This window comes from Micropterus salmoides, unplaced genomic scaffold, assembly GCF_014851395.1.
Source record: "Micropterus salmoides isolate LMB-PRFRI ecotype aquatic unplaced genomic scaffold, ASM1485139v1 Ms_hic_scaffold_1, whole genome shotgun sequence".
NCBI lineage: Eukaryota > Metazoa > Chordata > Actinopteri > Centrarchiformes > Centrarchidae > Micropterus > Micropterus salmoides.
Window position 1 is genome coordinate 19,127,371 of NW_024040040.1, and position 13,819 is coordinate 19,141,189.

Genomic DNA, 13,819 nt, shown 5'->3' on the forward strand with positions numbered 1-13,819 from the left:
GATGTTATTTACAGAAGCCCAACAGTTCCCACCAAGAGCAAGCACTAGGCGACAGAGGCAAGGAAAAACTTCCTTTTAAGAGGCAGAAACCTCGAGCAGAACCATGGCTCAGGGTGGGCGGCCATCTGCCTCGACCGGTTGGGTGAGAGAGCACACTTAAAGCAACCAAGGTTGGCCAAGGTGCTTCACAGGTTAAATACAACAACAAGACACTACTCACACAGTAAAAGTACAGCAATAAAACATATAACAGTATACGATATATAAATATATAGTGATATTAAAACTGCCAGGAATAATCAGACTTAACTTGAAGGATATGCCAAAGAAAAGAGATGCGTTTTTAACAGTGATTTAAAACATTCGAGAGTTGGGGCGGTTCTGATATGGACTGGCAGGTTGTTCCACAGGTTAGGGGCAGCTACACTAAAGGCTCGATCGCCTCTGGTTTTAAGTCTGCTTCTGGGTACATCCAGGAGGAGGAGAATGGTGGATCTCAGCACTCTAGCTGCAGTATGAATGTGAAGAAGCTCCGTTAAGTACAATGGAGCCAATCCATTAAGGCATTTAAAAGTAAGATTTTAAAATCAATCCTGTAATCAACAGGAAGCCAGTGGAGGAGCGCAACACAGGTGTGATGTGGTCCCTCTCCTTCTTTCCTGTCAGGAGGCAGGCAGCAGCATTTTGGACTAACTGCAGGCGCTGAATCGATGACTTGTCTAAGCCCACATATAAGGAGTTGCAATAGTCAAGGCGGGAAGTCATGAAGGCATTACTCGCCCTCCAAATCTTTAGAGGGAGATAGGTCTTTACCTTGGCTATAGTTCTCAACTGGAAAAAGCAGGATCTAACAGTGGTGGATATCTGTTTATCAAATTTAAACGCACAACACCAAGACTCCTCACTGTTGAGCGGCTGTTTGAAGTTAAAGGGCCAAGTGAATCTACAACAAGCAGTTCAGGGTGTCCAAACACTATGATCTGTCTCCGTTTAGGTTGAGGAAATTTAGGTTCATCCACGTTTTGATGTCCTTCATACAGTCAAGCAGGGGCTGCATTGAGCCCTTTGCTTTTACATTCAGGGGCAAATAAATTTGAATATCGTCTGCAAAACAGTGGAAAGAGACCTCATACCTCTCAAAAATGGAGGCCAGGGGCAGCATATACAAAGAAAATAAGACGGGTCCTAAGACAGAACCTTGAGGGACACCACAGGTAAATGGGGCTGTCTCAGAGGAATAGTCACCGAGGTGGACAGAGAAGCTCCTATCGGTTAGATAGGATTGAAACCACCTAAGTGCAGTACCTTTGATTCCCACACAATTTTCCAACCGTGACAAGAGGATTGAGTGGTCAACCGTGTCAAAGGCAGCAGTGAGGTCTAAGAGCACTAGGACGGCAGAGACTCCTGAGTCAACAGTTAAAATCAAGTCATTAAAAACTCTGAAAGTGCCGTTTCAGTGCTGTGACGGGGTTTGAAGCCGGATTGGAACTTTTCATAAACATTATTATTAATTAAAAATGTTTGCAGCTGGGTAAAAACTACTTTCTCCAGGACTTTAGATAAGAAACACAGTTTAGAGATGGGCCTGAAGTCAGAGAGAACAGAGGGGTCAAGATTTTCCTTTTTTAGCAAGGGCTTAAAGGCGGACAGAACATGACCAGAGACAAGACAGGTATTCTATCAATGACAAAATACATGGTCCAACGGTATCAAGACTTTCAATGTAGGTGTAATAGTAGCAGAGTTTCAGGATTTGTAATGGTGTTAAACATATTAAAAAGAACCTGTGGCCTGTGACAGTTGTTGGCAACCAGCTTAGAAATAAAATCAGATTTTGCAGATTTTACAGCTCTCTGATGGTCAGAGAGATATTGCAGTAGGATTTCATATGACACTCTGAGTTTATCTTTCTTCCACCTTCTCTCAGCTTGCCGACATGCACGTCTGATCACACGGGTGGGGTCGTTTAACCAGGGCATGTGTCAGCTGCAGGCGCGTTACTGTCATTTCAATTCAATTCAATTCAATTCAGTTTTATTTATATAGCGCCAAATCACAACAACAGTTATCTCACAGCGCTTTTCATAAAAGAGCAGGTCTAGACCGTACTCTGTGATGATATTTACAGAAGCCCAACAGTTCCCACCAAGAGCAAGCACTAGGCGACAGAGGCAAGGAAAAACTTCCTTTTAAGAGGCAGAAACCTCGAGCAGAACCATGGCTCAGGTGGGCGGCCATCTGCCTCGACCGGTTGGGGTGAGAGAGAGAGAGAGAGAGAAAGAGAGAGAAGAGAGTGAAAGAGAGAGAGAGAGAGAAAGAGAGAGAGAGAGAGAGAGAGAGGGATGTAAGGAGAGAGAGAGGGAGGGAGGCAGCCTACACAATATACACACAGAGGTACAGACAGCGAAGGTAATGTTGCTATAAACTAAATGAAAAATGGTACAGATATTTATAATAGTGTTAATGGAAACCATCGTAATGTTAATGATTATAATAACAATAAGACTAGCAACATAGTCGTTGCAGTAGAGGGTGTCGAGCAGGAACACGGGGGCAGCAGGCGACCCGCAGCCACGATCCAGACTCCACAGCTCCAGAGCCAGAAAACCTGCAGGAAGTGATAGGAGGAGGGAGGAGGGAGAGAGAGAGAGGGAGAAAGCACAAGACTACCAGAAAGGGGAAGTTGTGTTAGTAACATGCAATAATGGGATAAGGTTGCATACAGAGGGAGAGAAAGTAGAGAGAGGAGCTCAGTGCATCATGGGAAATCCCCCGGCAGTCTAGGCCTATAGCAGCATAACTAAGGGATGGTTCAGGACTACCTGAGCCAGCCCTAACTATAAGCTTTATCAAAGAGGAAAGTCTTAAGCCTACTCTTAAATGTGGAGATGGTGTCTGCCTCCTGAACCCAAACTGGAACCTGGTTCCACAGGAGAGGAGCTTGATAGCTGAACGCTCTGGCTCCTAGTCTACTTTTGGAGACTCTAGGAACCACAAGTAACCCTGCATTCTGGGAGCGCAGTGCTCTGGTGGGGTAGTAAGGTACTATGAGCTCTTTAAGATAAGATGGTGCCTGACCATTAAGAGCTTTGTAGGTAAGAAGAATGATTTTAAATTCTATTCTGGATTTTACTGGAAGCCAATGCAAAGAAGCTAAACAGAAATGTGATCTCTTTTCCTGGTTCCTGTCAGAACACGTGCTGCAGCATTCTGGATCAGCTGAAGAGTCTTAATGGACTTTTTCGAGCAGCCTGATAATAAGGAATTGCAGTAATCCAGCCTAGAAGTAACAAATGCATGGACTAGTTTTTCTGCATCATTTTTAGACAGGATGTTCCTGATTTTCGCAATATTACGTAGGTGAAAAAAGGCGGTCCTTGAAATTTGCTTAATGTGGGACTTAAACGACATGTCCTGATCAAAGATAACTCCAAGATTCCTCACAGTGGTGCTGGAGGCCAAGGCGATGCCATCCAGGGAAACTATATCTTTAGATAATGCGTCACGGAGGTGCTTAGGCCCCAGAACAATAACTTCAGTTTTATCTGAGTTTAACATAAGAAAATTACAGCTCATCCAGGTTTTAACATCCTGAAGGCACATTTGAAGTTTAGCTAACTGATGAGTTTCATCTGGCTTGATCGATAGATATAACTGAGTATCATCTGCATAACAATGAAAGCTTATGGAATGTTTCCTGATAATATTGCCTAAAGGAAGCATATATAAAGTGAAGAGGATTGGTCCAAGGACAGATCCTTGAGGAACTCCATGAGTAACTTTGGCGTGCATGGAGGACTCATCGTTAACATGTACAAACTGAAATCGATCTGATAAATAGGACTTAAACCAGCTTAGAGCGGTTCCTTTAATGCCAATGAAATATTCCAGTCTCTGCAATAGGATCTGATGGTCAATGGTATCAAATGCAGCACTAAGATCTAATAAAACCAGTACAGAGACAAGTCCTTTGTCTGATGCAATAAGGAGGTCATTAGTAATTTTCACCAGTGCTGTCTCTGTGCTATGATGAGCTCTAAATCCTGACTGAAAATCCTCAAATAAACTATTGCTCTGTAGAAAGTCACACAGCTGTTTAGCAACTGCTTTCTCCAGAACCTTAGAGAGAAATGGAAGGTTAGATATAGGTCTATAGTTTGATAAAACATCCGGATCAAGTTTGGGCTTTTTCAGAAGAGGTTTAATTACAGCTACTTTAAAGTACTGTGGTACATAGCCTGTTGATAAAGATAGATTGATCATATCTAGTATAGAGGTGCTGACTAAGGGTAAAACATCTTTAAGCAGCCTAGTCGGGATGGGGTCTAAGAGGCAGGTTGATGGTTTAGATGAAAAATTATTGAAGTTAGTTGGTAAAGACTGAGGGAAGCAAACAGTCTAAACATATATCTGGTTCTACAGCTGTTTCTAAGGTTCCTGAGTTAAGAGATAAGTCGGTGCCAATTGAGGGCAGGTCTTGGTGAATTTTGTCTCTAATAGCTAGAATTTTATCATTAAAGAAGCTCATGAAATCGTAACTACTGAGAGCTATGGGAATACTTGGCTCAATAGAGCTGTGACTCTCTGTCAGCCTGGCTACAGTGCTGAAAAGAAACCTGGGGTTGTTCCTATTTTCCTCTATTAATGACGAGTAGTACGCTGCTCTGGCATTACGGAGGGCCTTCCTATAAGTTTTAAGACTATCTTGCCAAATTAAACGAGAATTTTCCACTTTGGTGGACGCCAATTCCTCTCAAGTTTCCGTGATATTTGCTTTAATTTGCGAGTTTCAGTATTATACCATGGAGCTAACCGTCTTTGTTTTAGTATTTTCTTTTTTAGAGGGGCTACAGAGTCGAGTGTCATTCGCAGCGAGCCTGCAGCACTATCAACAAGATGATCGATTTGGGAGGGACTGAAATTAGCATAGGAGTCCTCCGTTACTTTGTGACTAGATAATGTATTTAGAGCTGATGGAATCGCATCCTTAAATTTAGCTATAGCACTATCAGACAGACATCTTGTATGAAATTTTTGCCCAATGGCGAGTAGTTCAGCAATACAAACTCAAAAGTTATCAAACAGTGGTCGGATAAAGAGGGATTCTGTGGGAACACCACTAAATGTTCAATTTCAATACCATACACCAAAACAAGGTCAAGGGTGTGGTTAAAACAGTGAGTCGGTTCATGAACACTCTGAGAGAAGCCGATGAATCTAACAAAGAGATAAACGCAGTACTGAAGCTGTCATTCTCAACATCTACATGAATATTAAAATCCCCTACAATAATAACTTTGTCCGTTTTAAGGACTAAAGTTGACAAAAACTCTGCAAATTCAGATAAGAATTTCAGTGTTACAGTTTAATCCTCATTCATAAAATATGACGCTCTGCTGCCAGTAGACTTGTTCATGTCTGTGATTGGTCATCTGCTGCTAACACCGCCTCTTTTATGTGAAAGCGCTCCTGGCTGAATTGGGGAAACCCTGGGTTGACTTACCGAGTTGATAACCAACTTCGTGGTACCGCTTATCCTGATCGCGATTGTTAGGATTAGTTAAGCCAGATAATGAAAACATATCCTGGGTATGTTGAACTTGCTTTGTGATACAGGCTCCAGTTTTGGTGAGCCTGTGTGAATTGGTTCATTCTTTGCTTATTATTTGAGTTACTGTTGCCTTTCTTTCATCTCCAACCAGTCTGCCCATTCTCCTCTGACATCAACAAGGCATTTTCATCCACACACCTGCCTCTCACTGGATATTTTCGCTGTTTCGGACCATTCTCTGTAAACCCTAGAGATGGTTGTGTGTAAAAAATCATAGTAGATCAGCAGTTTCTGAAATACTCACAGCAGTCCGTCTGGCACCAACAACCATTCCACGTTCAAAGTCACTTAACTCCCCTTTCTTCCACATTCTGATGCTCTGTTTGAACTTCAACATGTTGTCTTGACCACGTCTACATGCCTAAATGCATTAAATTGCTGCAATTTGGCACGTGGCAGCAATTTAATGCATTTAGCTATTTGTGCTAACAAGCAATTGAACAGGTGTACCTAATAATAAAGTGAGTATATCTAATCAAAGACTATAAACCAGAGGTGGGACTAAGACATTGTTTTACAAGTCAAGTCATAATGTGCCCTTGATCAAATTTAATACCAATTTATTTTAAAAATATATTTAAAATGAAAAAAGGTGTATTAAAAAAAGCGTTAACCTGTACAGAAAAAAGGCAGAGGCCCAGTAATTATTTCATGAATTAAATGAAGTGCTGTATATATTGTGTGTGTGTGTGTGTGTGTGTGTGTGTGTGTGTATATATATATATACACACCTGTGTATCACTGTGTGCCAAATCATTTCTTCTGATGTCCATCTGTCTCTCTTGTTCCCTCCTCTCTAATATTTTAACATATGTCACCAGATCTCAGAGCTCATCGGTACTTCAGCTTCATTAACCCCAGGAGGTGATGATTGTGTGTGTGTGTGTGTGTGTGTGTGTGTGTGTGTGTGTGTGTGTGTGTGTGTGTGTGTGTGTGTGCACGCTGGTCCTCATATCTTGCTCCCCCAGGTCTAAGGCAGGACTACGCCAGCACGTCATCCATCCTGGCCAGCCGCCGCAGCCAGAGCTTCACCTTCCAGCTCAGCCAGCTCAGCGCCGGCCCCGACCTGGAGGAGGAAGACGAGGAGGACGACGAAGACTACGGCCTCCTGCCCCCCCCGCAGCCACGCCTCACCCGCCTGCCACACTCCCACACTTTCTCCAGCATCCGAGACTGGCGAAGAAGCACAAGTTCCCTCTCCACCCCTCCTTCCACCCCTCAACTCCTCCGTACCTTTCCGCTGGGTTCGCCTTTCAACATCAGCCCCAGGGACTGGGACTGGGTGTGGGCAGCCCCTGCGCAGCCGAGCAGCAGGGCTTCAGACCAGGATCAGGTGAAAAAAGATATTTTCAACATTCTCTCTTGCAGTTCTGTGCAGATTCTGTTTGTCTTACTGGAGTCGAGGTGAAAAGAAACCTTCACCTAAGCTGCACTTACATGAACAGTAAATCAAATTTTACAGCCCACAACTTTACTGTTTCACTCTCAGAACTCTCAATTACACCATTCTCAGACGCTGCAGGCAGCTGTTTTCACCCACTGTAGTCTGTCTGTGCAGCACCAAATGGCAGATGACCAATGTTAGCAACTAGCTGGTGTAGCATTTAGCAGCGGAAGAGCCAGATATTCCCCTCAGCAGATGGTGGAGACCAAAACAGAGCTAAAAGGAGACTGAGTATTGCATTCATCAGGTGGCGAAAAACACTACTCCAAATGAGCAAATTTGGTTCACCGACAACTTGACAACTGTTTGTCAGAGGTAGAACAAATGTCAGTGTGTACTATTTTCAAACATTGATATGAATGTGAACAACCGTACATGTGTTAAGTAATACAAGGTCAAACATTTCATAGATAATCAACAAAATAATAAAAGACAATGGTTGTAGGACATTTTTTAGCCTTTGCCTTAGAGGTAGGATGTTTGGACTGCTCCTTAATTAAAGGAGGTAGCTTATGGTACCAGCATGTAGAAAGGAATCCATATCTCATCTAAATATCATAATGTTTTTCATTGTATTTACAGTTTGTTCCGCTGCCCTAAAGTGGCCAAAAACTTCCATAAAGTTGGGGGACTCACCAGATAGAGCCATTAATGGTCAAAATCAATAGCAATATCCAAAAACCATGGATCCTATACTTCTCATACTGCAACTCGTGACGTCTTCGGCTGTCCCTTTTTAATTTTTAGTGTCATAAAATTGTAGAAACATGCTACCATAGACCTAGCTAACTATATCCCAATGTGACTGCTGTCAATAGTACTAATCAGTTATCTGTTTGTTTGTTTTTTATATGTTTTGTACGTGAACTATTTGTTTGTATTTGTATATACGTGTATGCCGTTGGGCGTATTGTTTTGGGGGAAACTTCATCATGGCGTCCAGCCGAATATGAGAGTAAGTCGACACGGTTTTCCTCTTAAAATACAATTTAATACTTCTAACCTCCATAAACACTGAATATTTGTTAGTGATTACAATCCTACTTTTCTGTGATTTCACACAATATGAAAATGTCTATGATAAACCCATTCATTCAGTACTTTTGATGATTCTGGTCATGTGTCGCCGCCCCGGACTGACCCACACCGTGTCCTAACCACTTAATAATAACCATCTAAGCCTCTTGTACAACTGCTGTTAAAGCTCTCAGACAGGCGTGCGTTTCCGTTCCAAAGATGAGAGAGAGTTTGATGGGATTAGAGTTGGGAGTGTATATCTGACTGAGGGGGCTGGAAACTGTTGTACAATGAAGACGATCACGACTAGCTTTATGTGCCGTCTTAAGGGATGTAATACAAGAATAGGCATAACCAACAGCTCACACTGTATTATAATGTGAACTATATATAATAGTATGTTGTATTTATGTGTTGCCAGTAAGACGGGTCTATTTTTACATTAAAATCTGCCCTAGTGCATCTTTTAACTTATTTACATTTGTGTGGGTCTATCTATCTCAGATAAGCTGCGGAGGAGCATGCCTAACCTTGTCAGAGCTCCCAGCATGCCTAGTGTGCCCATTCCAACCAATCCTAGTGCTTCCCATTCTTTGCTTCGTAACAGCCAGAGTTTTGATTCGTCCAGTGGGCTGGCTCGACTGCACTCCTCCAGTAAGATACCAGTTCTCTTGTTTTTATTTTGTTTTGGTTCATTATGAATTAACACATGCAGAAGGATCAATTCACTAATTCTAGCTTTCTTTTCTGTTATCCCCGCCCACCTGCAGTCCCCTCCCCAGGTCAGCTGCAGAACAGGGTCCACAGCGTCGGGAATTTCGCCTCGTTGTCGCGGCAACCATTGAAGGCCACCGCCTACGTCAGTCCCACCATCAAGGGCTCGCCCTCAATGCAGACCTCCAACAGCCTCCAGTCTCTGAACAGCGGCAACAGCGGGGATAACAACGGGGTCGGCAGTGGCATCCCACTGCCCAGTAAACCGGCTGGCGGGGGGGGGATGCCCACTTCCACCCCAAACACTCCCCGCAGCAGCCTGCCTCGCCCCGCCTCCTTTGTTGGCACCACAAGCTCCACCCCCCGCAGCAAGGTGGCCCAACCAGCACGAAGGTAAATCCGTTTTATGACATTATTATTATTATTATAATATTATTACATACATATTTTAAAGTGTTCCAATTGGAGAATTAAATACTTTCTCAGTAGGCCTAGATTGTTAGCCATGCTAGCAACATGGCTGTATGTATGGGCCTTGTCAATGGGTCCACCACTTTGGTCCAGACTGAATTATCTCAACAACTATAATATGGATAAGATGGATTGCTATGACATGTGATACATATATCTATTGTTGTCAGCGTTGGAATCCCACTGACCTTTATTCCAGTGCACTTATCCTGTGAAATATCTCAACATCAACCGCATATATTGGCACATCATTTTGTTCATACATTCATGGCTCCCTGACCGTTCCGCTAGCGCCACCATGAGGTTAACATTTATGGTTTTCTGTGAAATGTCTCAACAAATATTGGATAGATGGCCACATGGTATACATGTTAATGTCTCCTTCATGATGAATTTTAACTTTGGTGATCCTTTAACTTTTCTTCCAGCAACATCATCAGGTCAAACGTTGTCCAATACGTTTATTTTTACCAAATACTTACAAAACTAATGACATTCCCACCAACTTCAGCTGTGTTTAGTGCTAATTAGCAAATGTTAGCATGCTAACATGCTAAACTAAGGTGCTGACCATGGTAAACATTATACCTGCTAGCATTGCCATTGTTAGTCATGTCGCCATGCTTGTGTTGAGTTTGAATACAGCTTCACAGAACTGCTAGGGTTCAGGTTTCAGTTAAAACGAGCACTGGTGTGTTTGCCCGGTTCGGTATGGTTCTTTCGGGCTGGTGTGCTGTGAAGCTGTGAAATGAATTCTGGTGCGGACCAAACCACTGCACCGAGACAACCTGAAAAAGTGGATTTCTGGTGCGGTTTGCTTGTGACGTGAAACAATCCAACCAAACAGCTGAACTGTCAATAAATCCATTTGCTGCTCATGAAATGTGTTCAGGAAGCGAAGAAAGTGTCCAAAGTAAGGGATTATTTCAAGCTAAAGAAAACAAAACCTCTGTAATGTTACCGTCCGTCCATCGTAAAAAGAAACTTATGTTGCCTCAGCAATAGCACGACGGCACCTGAACAAAAAGCAGCCGGTGTTTTGCCAGCGGACCACAGACAAGGTAACAATAACAGCAACTTTAGCATTTAACTGAAATCATGATTGATTGTTGAGTTGAAGGCTAGCCAAAGTAAGCCGCAGAACTGAAGCTGAAACAAGAAGCTGAAAATGTGCACACGTGCGTTTGTTGTTCTCCTTTTTGGGCCGTGAGTTGTAACCTCACAGTCATGAGATAACTGGGTGTCAGGGAGCTGCACCTTTTTAACTCTCCTCCAGGTCTCTCTGTAGCTGTAGCTTGTGCTAATCCATCCTTTCACCCATATTTGTATTTATAATTGCCATCTTTATAATAACAAACAACAGCTGTTTCGTGTGCAGGATCGCTCCTGTCCCGTGTCACATTTCACGTGTTTTCTTGACAAAACGTCGTTTGGAGACCAGCATCGGGTGACACATCTGCTGTCAGCTCCTGTAGTATGTGTGTCCCTGTCACCGATCAGTCACATAGTATGAACGCCACAACGACTTCAAGACTGCCGTCATATGACGGCAAGTTGTATGAACGGCACAGCCATCGGCTGACGCTGAAAGTCTGCACGAGCCTTTAGTAGAACTTGGATAGCACTCGGGTGATGTTTGTGTTTGTAAAGCAGCTGTGTAGTTGTTGTTCTGATGTTTGCTGTATGACACACTATAAACGTGCACAGCTGATTGGAGGGGGGGTGCCGCTGCCACCAAGCAAAAGTACTTCTTAAATGACGCATCGATGAATCGTTGAAATATCTATCGAAGCTTCGAATACTAAAATCATCGTTAGCTGCAGCCCTAGTAAAATATATACAGTTATAGTGTAGAAAATAATGCCGTTGAATGACGTCACTTCTGACAAACTGTACCCTATTCTCCCCTAAACACCAGTCACGTTCTGAAATCTTCAGAACCAAATATATTTTTCTATTTCATTAATTAATAACAATTCTATCTAAAACAACATGGTACTGGCTCGGACAACCATGTATATTTGATTGTACTCTGCATGGAGTAATGGAATTAACAACTTTTCTTAATACCGATATCGGCATTGTATATCGGCCATCAGCCACCCTGCATCTGAATATCGGCGTCGGCCATTGAAAAATCAGTCGACCACTACATTGTTACATTATTTATGCAAATCATTTGGCAACCACGTATGCATGTCAGCGCAGGGTATTTTCCATGACTAATAAGTTAAAAGCAGTTTAAAAATGCTGTGCCCCCAATCATTACTGTACAAGACGCCTCCTTTTTGTCCTCTACATCAGCATTCATAGCATGCAGTCAATCTGCAGTCTAATAATCCTAATAATGGCTATAATCATGTATTTCTTCATGAGCTCTTTGTGAGACCAAAGAACATAAATATACACATCAGAAGCATTAAAGATATATATAATAATATATAATATTATTGAATCTTAGTTCTTGTCCTGTTCAAGTTCACACTGACTTTTTACAATTGAAACAAGAGGAGTAAACATGACTGAGAGGGAACTTGCTTATTGGACAGTTTTGTTATCCTGCATCATCAGAACATCACCAGGTCCCACGTGGGGGAATCAAATTCCAGGGAGGATGTTTAAAGTAGTCATTAGTCAAAGGAGTGTAACAAAACAATTTTAAGAACTGCCAACTAATGTTCCATATTCACATTTGTTTTGCACTCCATTGCTTTTACAAATCATGTCTTAAATTTCCCAGTGTCTAATCTTAATTAGCAGCCTGTCTGTTATTTACATCTGTAGTCTTGATAAGTGCCACTGAATTAGTAGGCTTAGTAAATATACCCTTCTCTGCCTTATAAGATGATTTTGCCATTCTTTTATTTTCCTCAGTTTACTGACGCCTCCAAAGAGCTTGTCCACCCTCAGTGCCCTTCGTGACAGCAACTGGAGAGACGGCTGCTACTGATGAATGGATGAGCTGGCGCAGTAGCGCAGTGGCACCCCGCTGGCTGGGGTAACTCGCTACACCTCAACATAAAAGGTTTTCCAAGGGGACATTTGAATGGGTTTGACCAAAAATGAACTGTTAAGTTGACCTTAAATCTGAGATCCTGCATTGAATAGTTCACTGTCATCCCAAAGGGACTACAGCTGAACTGATCTCTCCTGTCATCCATTCAGTTCTATGCAGAATTTCTTCGGGGAAGGTGGGTTGTTGGTCCGTGCCAAGGGGGAGTCATTCCCTGTTGCTCTTGTGCAATAAACCATTGTGACTGTAGGGTACCATTAATACTAACCTGCTAAAGAGGGCTGCCAGTTTTTATGAAAAGAGCATCACAATACTGTATGTATTTATTTATTTATATATTTATTTTGAATAAAAGTTTTTTTGACTAATCAGGTGTTTTCTCTCTGGCAACAAGCGCCAATGATGCTGCTAAAATTGAGTGAGTCCCTGTTAGTTTGGGCACATTTGGTAAGATTTTTTACAGGCAAGATATTTAAGTATCTGTGTACAAAGCTAACTACTAAGTGTGCATACATATATATTGATGCAATATTGTTGAATTTTAAATGGGAATCTTGACCAAAATGAAAATGTCTGAATGTGTTTACAAAATTGTCTCACTATGGCGTCACAAAACTTTGTGAATATTAACACTTCAAAATTGTTTAATGACCTGTAAGAGATCTGTTCTTGTTGCACTTTGTATAAATCTCTGAACTTACTGATATTTTTATGTTCTGTTTACTAATGTTTGCACTTCTTTTACATTTGATCTTCTGGATTTCGGGGAAACAATGTTAATTCAATGTTTTGGGGAGATTTCACAGTTCCACACGGCATAATGTAGCACCCTTTGTTTGTAATATTGGACTTGTGTTTTTAATTAACAGTGACCATGGCACATTTCACACAAACCCAACACTTTTGTTACTGTGATTGACTGAATGAGTGAAGCATTTTAATAAAACACACCAAACTAAAGATGTCTTTTTCCTTTTCTTTGTTGAATATAAACATGTGACTTTTAACCAGTAATGCAGTTATACACTGCCTTCATTTTGAATACCTTTCTTTAATAATGCAAACTGGATTTAACATGCTGTCATTAGATGCAATATGCTGTGGTAATGGCATCACAGAAAGGTTGGTTGTTGACATTTAAATGTTGCCACCTAGTGGTAGAATTTCAAATAGCTGTTTGATTTTAAGTCATGTTCATGGACTGCATGAAATATTGACTGATTGCACAAAAAGGGAGCAATTTAACATTGAAAATATAATATAGATAAATATGTTGAATGTCAACAGTTTTAACCTGAAGTAAAATATATGTATAATCTACACAAACAATTGTAACATATTTTAACACTTTGCTATACTGCCATCTCTTGAGATTGTTTCTGAATGCAGGACAACAGCAGGTCCATTAGAACTGAAGTGGGTGTCCTGCAGTTTAAAGCTTTTGAGTCCGATCCTGATTCAGTGACTTTTAAAAACCCCTCACCCAGAGGAAAGATTGACGAGCTTTGAGTGAAACTATTCAGCCAGTTTGAGTCATTTGTTCAGT

At 41.7% G+C, this 13,819-nt stretch overlaps 1 protein-coding gene across 1 annotated transcript in view; it reads left to right on the plus strand.

Annotated features, from left to right (window-relative positions):
* LOC119904844 (SLAIN motif-containing protein 1-like) overlaps nt 1-13,233 on the plus strand; it is a 34,844-nt gene extending 21,611 nt beyond the window's left edge. Inside the window, 6 exon segments of the mRNA XM_038721509.1 lie at nt 6,583-6,818; nt 6,821-6,947; nt 8,002-8,013; nt 8,580-8,729; nt 8,846-9,182; nt 12,135-13,233. Coding sequence (XP_038577437.1) covers nt 6,583-6,818; nt 6,821-6,947; nt 8,002-8,013; nt 8,580-8,729; nt 8,846-9,182; nt 12,135-12,210 — 938 coding nt within the window. The 3' untranslated portion in view covers nt 12,211-13,233.
* The last annotated feature ends 586 nt before the right edge of the window (nt 13,234-13,819 follow it).